At 41.3% G+C, this 9,562-nt stretch overlaps 1 protein-coding gene across 3 annotated transcripts; it reads left to right on the top strand.

Moving 5' to 3' along the window:
• The first annotated feature begins 330 nt into the window (after positions 1-330).
• LOC141930017 (C-C chemokine receptor type 5-like) lies at positions 331-8,628 on the top strand. 3 transcript variants are annotated; one of them, XM_074840271.1, is made up of 3 exons: positions 331-489; positions 4,301-4,436; positions 5,113-8,628. In XM_074840271.1, the coding sequence occupies exon 3, from the start codon at positions 5,124-5,126 to the stop codon at positions 6,192-6,194; it is 1,071 nt and encodes a 356-aa protein (XP_074696372.1). In that variant the 5' UTR covers positions 331-489; positions 4,301-4,436; positions 5,113-5,123; the 3' UTR covers positions 6,195-8,628. The 3 variants fall into 3 exon arrangements, with proteins under 3 accessions (XP_074696372.1, XP_074696371.1, XP_074696381.1); XM_074840270.1 differs by having other exon boundaries at positions 4,277-4,436; XM_074840280.1 differs by lacking the exon at positions 4,301-4,436.
• Positions 8,629-9,562: the final 934 nt, after the last annotated feature.

Below are 9,562 nucleotides of genomic sequence, written 5' to 3'. Positions count from 1 at the left end.
CAGGTAATTCTGAATAGGAGTGTGAGCTTTATTCAAAAGCTCTACTTTTTGTTCAGGGACAAAAACCATGAAAGAAATTCAATTGAGAAATGCAAAGGGATGTACCTCATGTAAACTGTTCTTGATGCAAAGAAGTTAGCTAAATGAAAAAGAGAAAACAATGATATAAAAACCTTTTTCTAATACTACAGCTGTGGGTTGTGAAACCTTGAATTCAGCTCCTAGGAGGATCCTCCACAGTTTCAACATCTCTGCACATCTCGCAGAGTTCGAAAAGCAACATCTGAAGACCCATTTTTAGAAAAAAGAGAACTGCTCCTTGATTTTTTTTAAATGAAAACAGATTTGTTTGCTAGAAGTTTTCAAACTGATACATCCTTCTTCATGCAGGAAGAGGTGTTTTTGACCTTCTTCTTGTGACTGACACATCGGTTTAGCATTGCTTTTGGTGTAATAATCCAAGCCATCACTTGCACCATAAGATATATGGTAAGTCATCTTTGCTTTGCTTCTTTTTTTCTTTTTTTTTTTTTTTAACATTCAGTAGTTGCTTAGGTAGTCTAATGCCTGAGGTGAAAAATACTTGTGGAATCTTGCCAGTTTACTCATCTTTAAAAATTACTGTGGGGAAATGCATAGGATATGTTAAATGGAATGCACTATTTTTAAAGGACAGAACCATTAGAAGACTTGAACAGAGGATCCAGGTAAGCAAAGAAATAAATCTCTAGAGATTGATCTAAGTAAGAAATATAATGGAGTATGCTTCTCTGATTTTTTCTCTGAAGATGATCTATAATGATGGAAATCTGGATTTTAAAACTGTTACTGCAAAGACAAAACACCTTATTTGAGTGTAGAGTACTTATTCTTCTCACAGGATGACTACAGAAAATCTGGTGTTGTATTTTAAACACTCTGTCTCATGAAACGTATTTACATGCAGCATAGCTTATTTTACTTCCATTTACTACACCTTTTTAATTGCTACTATTTTATAGCACTGGGCAAATGAACTGAAACTCACTTTAATAAAATCTTTGCCTCTTTAAAACCAGAGAGCTCTGACCTGAAACTCAGAATGAAACAGTGACACGAGTTTGCTCAGCTTTTCTATGGAGAGCTTTTCTCTTGAAAACTGCATGACTGCTAGTCTCAACTAGAGCAACAGAATTTGTATAGCAGATTGCAGTTTTCTAGAAATATTGCATTTATCTAAACTGTATTCAAAATTATATAGACCTCTTTCTGAAATATCTTTTCTTCAGAGATCTTTCAGGATTATCTTTGGGTTTTTCTCCTAATGATCAGGCAACATAAGCCCAGTCATATTATCTCTAATTAGGTAAACAACCCAGGTCAATTAACCCAGTGAAGCATTCTAGCCAGTGGCCACCACTGTTTTCTAAAACCGTGAGATTATAGGATAAAGCACAAAACCACTTACAATTCCTTGTTCTGGTTTCTAAATTAGTATCTGTAGTTTCCATTGTCAGCATGTGCTGGATACTATACACAGTTCAGGGTAGTAAGTATTTTTGCAGAGAGAGGCTTCTGAAGCAAAGGCTAGGCTAGAGGAACGGGGCTCAGTCAGCACAATTAACTGCTCAGAGGGAAGACCACAATTTAAACACACAAAAAGGGTTGAAAGGCAGAAGATAACGTGCAGGGAAGATGAGATTGTCATTCCAAGAAGGTAAAGGAAGGAAGGCACTGAGCAGTTAGCAGGAAGAAAGGGATGTCACGAAAAGAATTACCACAATAACATAGAGGCACCATTTTGCAATAATATTTGCATGAAACCTATCAATCACATAGTCATAAAATCCCACTCTGGGTTTATGACCCAGGTGTTTTTCACACCCATGTGTATGCATAAGCATCATGCAGGTGAAAAATGATCAAGACAGGACATGCTGGGTCTGGCTCTGTGTTGCAGCCAGTCCCTCATCCCATAATCCCAGTATACAGCATGGCTGACTGACACATCAGAAACGGGGATATTTAGCTATATGCAGTACCAGGACTTGTACTGTCAGGGCATGCCACATAGATCTAACAGATCTAGCTGCAGGGAATATTAGATATTTACGCAGTGCCCAAGTCTTGTCATGTTTTGAAATAAGTTAATGTTTTGGCCCAAAGAGTGTTTTATAAAGGTGCTTTTTTTTTTCCTAAAACAGTTGCTGAAACTATTTAAGAAGTGTAAACCCTTAGATACTTTAAAATCCGCATATTTACTGTCAACACACCTGAGCCACAGCCACTTCCTTTACCAACAAAACCATTATCTCAGAATTCTAATAACTATGTAGTTAGTACGGCTGTGGAAAAAACTGTTTCACAGAGATTGCCAGAGCTTCCTGAAAGCCAGTCTTTGAGGAGTTTGACAGCACTTATTTTTTTCCCAAGAAATTCTATCTAGGCAAAGCTGAGACCCAAACTGTTAAAACCTGCCAATTTTCTCTTGTTCTCCAGAAGAAAACTTCATGCTATAATCAACATGCCAAAGTAATATCTGAACATGGATATTCTCATTCTTGATATTCTTAGGAGCAGAGCTGACAGCCACATTCAGGAAGAACTTGGGGAAGGGGTGGGAAAAAGTTTTGCAAAACACCACCTCTTTTTGTTTACAATGTGCAGATTTTGCTCCAAAAGAGCTTCCTTCTTCTGGGGCAGATTTGTATCTGCACAGTGCAACATAAGAATCTCCATCAGGAGCTGGCAGCTCAGGAGAGACACAGATCCTCATTTTTAAGGTCACAGGAACTAGCAAGGTCAAAGACCTAGGAGCCAGTCCCTTGCTCAAGACCTCAGCTTAGGTTTAGCTAAGTTAACCACTTTAACACAAATTAAAATAAGGACAATGGCATTTTCACCGATCTGTACTGACAGCAGAAAATAGTCCTTTCACCTGAACAGTTTTGTCCAGATGACACAACTAGTGTGAGACACTTCACGGAATTCATAGCCTGTAAATCAGAATGGACCACTATGAGCTTCTAAAAAAACCAGACTGGGGGCCTGCCCCTGTGTCACTCCAGCCACGGGCTGAATTTCTTCAGTTACATCTCATCTTGCAGAACTCAAGTGCAGAGAGAATGAAGTGGTGGTTTTGAGAATGTGATCTCTGCAAAAGACACCTGCAATCACACAGGGTAGACCTCGCCATTGAAGAAAGTAAGTGCATGGTGGGGCTGTACGCAGGACCTGCACTACATGAGCGGTCAGGGATCACAGCACAAGTTGGGGCAGATGCACTACCTGAAGCCTTCTGTGTCGGGAGCAGTCTGTGGCCTCTGTCAAGAGAACAGGTGTTAAATTGCCAGGGAAATGCAGATTTGAAAACCATCAACGTGCTATGAACAGCCACCAATCTGCCATGAAATGCCTGATAAAAGCAGTCCTGCTGACACAGGAAGGAAGAGCAGCCCTTTCACCAGGCACCAAAGAGCTCTATTTGAGTGGCTACCAAACACATTGATTTCACTTCCCCACTAAGTGACCAGGAAGCATATTTGGTCCCCCTGACACCTGTCTTCACAAAAGCCTTTTCCTGGCTTCACACAGGACACGAAGGAATACTTCCATTCTCTCCGGGGGTCTGTGAGAAGACAGTTCTCCTCAACTTTTCAGAGACCAGATTACACAAAGCTTCACTTCTGCATCTGGCTCGCAGTCCTACCTGGGACTGGGGAACAGGGAAGGGTTGGGTGACAGGAAGGGCTGATAGCAAAGTCACAAGCCTTTACCTGCTCCCACTATAGAGAAACCCCTTGCCTGAGGGCTTTCACAGCTCTGCTGCACACTTACCTCCCAGGCTGTGACACCTTCTTACCTTCTTGCAAGGGAAGCCCACTCCCTCTGACAGTTCCCAGACCAAAACTGGAGTTTTGGCAACTCTTGCGCTTCCTCAATTACTGTGTCACCTCACTGGAAATGCTGGCTAGAAAAGGATGAGGGACGATGTCAAACAACCGCTGCACATGTGGAACTGTTAGTGCACACTCATAGCGATGGCCGTATCTGCCTTTCACCTTTGTGCCCCCTCCAAGACACTGAGCCAGTCTAGACTTTGGAGGTCCTGAATCACGGCTGCTAAAGCAGCTACTGAAACAAGGAATCACAACTTCTTTCATCCCCGAGCACTCGGGAGGTCTTTCAATTGACAGGAGGATGCCACAACAGATACAGGTGCTATAGGCCACACTGACAGCAACTGTCATCTTTTATGCCATTTGCCAAGGTGTTTGCCCATCTGTTCTTTCTACAGGATTGTGCACTGTTTTCATTCCAGAGCTATCTAGAAGCAGCACGCTTCCCTGGCCTACGCCTGACCCAGCCTCTGGAAAGGACACAGCATTTGCCATTTTGACCCAGACCAACGCTGACAATTTCCTGCTCTGCAACACCCAGGGCAGCAGGTCCACCAGGTGGGTATGTTCAGTACAGCACAGCCTAGGTCATCCCTACGCCTCCAGTGGCCGGATTCCCATAGGCGTCAAGGCTCCCAGGAAGTCATGAACAACCCGAACAAGTGGCAGTCAATTTGTTTCATCCGTGCCACAGCACCTTTGCAGGCACCGGTTTACACCTTGCCAGTGCCTGGTGCTCCTTGGGTGAGGGCTACAGTACAGGCTGGCACGATGAGAAGGTGGCCAGGTCCCAAGGAGAGGCATGGCTACGCTCTGCGTGCCAGCCGCTGTGCCCCCCCGTTGCTGCCTTGCTGGGTCTCTCCACCCCTTTGGAAAGCCACTGCTGAGCACAACAGCCCCAAACTACCCACTGCTCAGAGTAATTCATCATTCCTTGGCTTCTGGTTGGGTCAGGCAGATGACAGGCTCTGCTGAGGAGGAAAAATGCACCAGACAGCATACATGTAGGAAACGACGCACAGCATGCTTCCAACGTGCAGCAATGTGACTTCACAGGTATACAGATGGGCTTCCTGGGAGCTCTGCAATTTCATTCTCTTCCACACCTTGACGTAGTAATGCTTAGGTGCTCAACAGCAAAAGGCGTTCCAGATGAGGACATCAGTATGTTTCATTCCCCTCACTGCCAAGCCTGGGGTTTCCTCTAGTTTACCATCCTTTTCTTCCTTTCCAGACCAAGACACCATGGAAAACAATACCACGGACATAGACGACTGGTCACTGACAACAGAATTTGACTACGGTGATTCAGCGCCATGCATGGGAACTGAGGAAAAGCACTTTGCAGCAAAACTTTTGCCACCGCTTTATTCTTTGGTGGTGATATTTGGCCTCACAGGCAACATGCTTGTTGTCCTTATCCTGGTCAAATACAAGAGATTGAAGAGTATGACTGACATCTACCTGCTCAATTTGGCAATTTCTGATTTGCTGTTTGTATTTTCTCTCCCTTTTTGGGCTTATTACGCTGTTCACGACTGGATTTTTGGGGAGGCGCTGTGTAGAATTCTCTCAGGCGTCTACCTCCTTGGCTTCTATAGCGGCATCTTTTTCATAATCCTGTTGACCCTAGACAGGTATCTGGCCATAGTGCATGCAGTGTTTGCTTTAAAAGCTAGGACAGTTACCTACGGCATCCTCGCCAGCGTTGCCACTTGGGTTGTTGCTATTTTGATTTCTGTTCCTGGGATAGTATTTCACAAAACTCAAAAGGAAAGTTCACGTTATACTTGCAGTGCTCATTATCCATCAGACCAGAGAAATGTATGGAAGCAATTTCTGACCTTAAAAATGAACATTCTGGGACTTGTTATTCCAATGTTCATTATGATATGCAGTTACACGCAAATTATAAAGACATTACTGCAATGTAGGAATGAGAAGAAACATAAAGCAGTCAGGCTTATTTTTATCATCATGATTGTGTACTTTTTTTTCTGGGCACCATATAACGTTTGCCTTCTCTTGCGTGATTTCCAAGGTGCATTTTCTATCACTACTTGTGAAGGCAATGGTCAACTTCACAAAGCAATCCAAGTGACAGAAACAATCTCGATGATTCACTGTTGTATCAACCCTGTAATTTATGCCTTTGCTGGAGAAAAATTTAGGAAGTATCTTCGTAACTTTTTCAGAAAGCAGATTGCATTCCACTTCTCTAAATTTTGTCCCGTTTTCTATGTTGACACAGCTGAACGAGCTAGCTCCACCTACACACAATCTACTGGAGAACAAGAAGTTTCTGCTGCATTGTAATTTGTGTCTAGAGAAAAAGTGGAATTGACTTTTGTGAAATCAAGTCTGTGATGAAAGCCTGCAGAATATCTGCTCTGGATATTGGCTCTAAGGCAGCTGCGAAAGGTCACAGATTGCATATTTACCAAAGCTTGTATTTGCTCACACATTTGGGTATTTGTACATAAATGAAAAGGATTTATCAAATTAGCTACCTAGATATGCTAACATGGGATTCTGTAGGGAAAAAAAGTGTTCTCTTTTTTTGTAAATGTAAAAGCATAGTTTTGTACTATAGGGCCCCAAACCACACAGACTAAGCTAGCAGGTTCATAAACTGATTTTTTGAAGTGAACTAGAGGTTAGAAATTGACACTGGTTCTTTGGAAACATCTCTTGACTGCACTGCACACAAGATATCTCATTTAAACTCAGTCTCAGCCACATCTTTTACTAGCCATCCTTGTGTATCTCTGTAAATAATGTTAAATTACTGAGGCCTGTGATGCAGAATCTTTACAAGTGGTATGGGAAAATTTTACACATGTAGAAGAAACTGATATTTCAAAGTATATTTTCCTTTGCGTATGGTTGAGTACCAACCTCTTCAATCTTTCTCATAATAGTTTTAACTACCAGGTGTTGATATCTGAGTAGAGAGTTTGATATTTCAGAAGGCTCTCTTTTAATCAACTGATGGTTTATATGCTATTCATACTAAAAAGCCAATATAATGATCTATCATTGATTAGAAAATCAATGTGTTTACTATATTTTAAAAATAAAGTATTGCACATGAAGCTTTAACCAGATTAGATCAAATGTGGACAACGAGTCAACAGGGTTTTAGCTTTTTAGTGAGGTGATTTTGCTTGTCATTTTTATAGCCTACATAAGAGAGAAACTTTAAAATATGAAATGAATGCAGTCGCAATGGCTGCAAAACCACAGCAGCGTTAGAGGTGTGAAAATGATGTCTGAGCGGTGTTGACCCAGATGTTTTTAGAGATAAGCATAGGCTATAGACATTTAAGTTATCAAAACATATCCATAAGTAAAAAAATTCTCTGTTCTACAGAGTCAAGGACATAGAGCATCTCTTTTTTGTTTTAGAAGAGGTATCATTTGGGGGCTATGACAATGGTTTTTTTCTGCCATTTACGAGTTCTACAGAGAGCAAAAGCTTCCATAATTAGTAAGGCTGATGGTCAAATATGACTGGGCTTCCCCTTAAAGCTCAGATCCTGCAAAGCACTGCAACACATAGAAAACATGAAATATGGGGATACTCAGGTGCTTAAGATCATACCATAATCATGCTATTAATTGATTTAGGCCAAGTTGTCCTTTCTAGCATTTCTTACACTTCCCCTAACACAAGGTTTTGGACAACTCTGTGGAGACAGGAAATTAAAAGTGAATATTTTGATTACTGTTCTTATCCAGAAGGGTAATTTCTGTTTCCCAACTCCTCTAGATAGCCTTTTAAATAATATTTTCAAAGAAGCAAATGTTTCAAACAGCCCCAAAGAGATTTTACATTGTCAAGTGCTTGTGAAAGCAGGAAGTGAAATAGGGAAATCTTTGCTTATCGGACTACTTGGTTTAAGTTATTCAGTTTTGTCATATGAAGCATCACTTTTGGACTAGATCCATATAGGAAGTATAATAGAAGTGTACTATACCTTCTAGTTTACAAGGTTTTCAGCTGCATACTCTTTTTTTAAGACCTATGCACCAGTTACTTTCTGGACATTGTATATTCTTTTAAAACAGGTAACTATATCACTATAAGCAGAAATCATGTAATTTCAGCATAAAATGGCAAATATATGCATTTATTTTTTTAAAGAGATAGGAAGCTATATGCAGTAATTTCTAGATAGGCTGCATTTTTTTTCCTTCTAAAATATCTTTGTGAAAATATTTTTTGTATTTTATTCTGCTTTTGACAAGAACTTTCATTTGGCCCTTAAGACACCTTGCCTTTAAGAAGTTACTTTCTCTGGAGGGCTTTGATGCCAGGCAGGGTATGTATCTTGACCAGCTCTGCAGGAGCAAATCACAGCAACCAAATGTTCATGAGCACACTGACAAGCTTTCTGAGAGGCATGTCACAAAGCAGCCCCGATCCTTTGCAGTGCTCTCTTCTACAGCATGGATCTTCCCAAGCCACAAGCAGCTTTCGAAGGGAAGAGGTGGAACCTCAAGCCTGGTGGCCCAGTGAGTCAGCAGCTTATCGAGAGTTTCTACCACTTCACTGAGAAGGGACCACACTTCAGTGAATGAGAACAAGCCAGAATTCAGCTACTGTAGCGAACGGTGACCCACATTCAAGGAGATAATAGAAAACACAGTATTGGGTAGCACTGCTGGTGCACTCAATTAAGGACTCTGCTAATAGATTGTAATAATATTTTGTATTATACAATCCATTAAAGTTGGTGAACTTTAGTGTGTTAGACTTCTCTTCTCGATCCTTCCCCCCCCATTTCTTTCTTTTTTTTAGAATAGCCCAGAAGAATGAAAGAGGAAGACAAATTCCTCTTCATAACAGGTTGCTGTGATGCTGAAAGAGCAGGCAGGACAAATTCAGGGTTTTACAAGCGGATTAAGAACCAGCATCATCAGATCACACAGGACCATCAAGATAACTCCAGTGTTCTTAACTGCTTGTCATTAATAATCTAATAATAAATATGCTTGTTTAGTTGTCATTACATTTGGTTTAGTTTATTTCTACAAATGGGAAAAGCACTGTCTCACACAACTCACTCTGATCCTAGAAGATTGTTTTTAAAATAAATAAGCATACAAAACGTCGTTAAAACCACGACACATAAAATTGTTTAGTGTTTAGGATCTGCCCTAGTGACCAAAGAGTTAACATCTAACAAGTACAGTGGACTGGTACACACGCTTCCCTTCAGTTCTTAAGATGTTGGTGCCATCATGCGGCCACACTGTAAGGTTTCATGCTTTCCGGCACTCGTTTGGTGCTTTCCTCTTTCGAAACAGTTCTTTTCCTAAGAGGATCTTGGGTGAAAACGCCTACCCCCACTACGGGCAGCAGCAGCATTATGCAAACAGCTGCGAGCCTTAGAAAACACTCATGGCTCCTAAGAACGGGGGTCCATTGGATGAGGGGGCAGGGTCACCTTTTAATGATTCAGGTGGATGCAACAGTGGGATAAGAGGGAAGCGAGGCGTATTTTAGTTCCTGCAGAAGTTTTGCATGCACTCATGTTGTCCGGATTCCAGCCATCTGCTCTGGAAGGAGAGCATTCGACATTCTTCTCCATAGCTTGGAATTGACAAGAATAAAAATACATTCCCTATCATATTCCATTTGAAGGGATTGTACAAATGCTTTGTAAGGATTGAAGCTA

The sequence above is a fragment of the Strix aluco genome, chromosome 1, assembly GCF_031877795.1.
Source record: "Strix aluco isolate bStrAlu1 chromosome 1, bStrAlu1.hap1, whole genome shotgun sequence".
In the NCBI taxonomy this organism is placed as follows: Eukaryota; Metazoa; Chordata; class Aves; order Strigiformes; family Strigidae; genus Strix; species Strix aluco.
This window is presented reverse-complemented; position numbering and strand designations above follow the sequence as displayed.

Excerpts from the sequence above, each read along its gene's own strand:
- LOC141930017 (XM_074840280.1), top strand. The coding sequence starts at position 5,124 with ATGGAAAACAATACCACGGACATAGACGACTGGTCACTGACAACAGAA.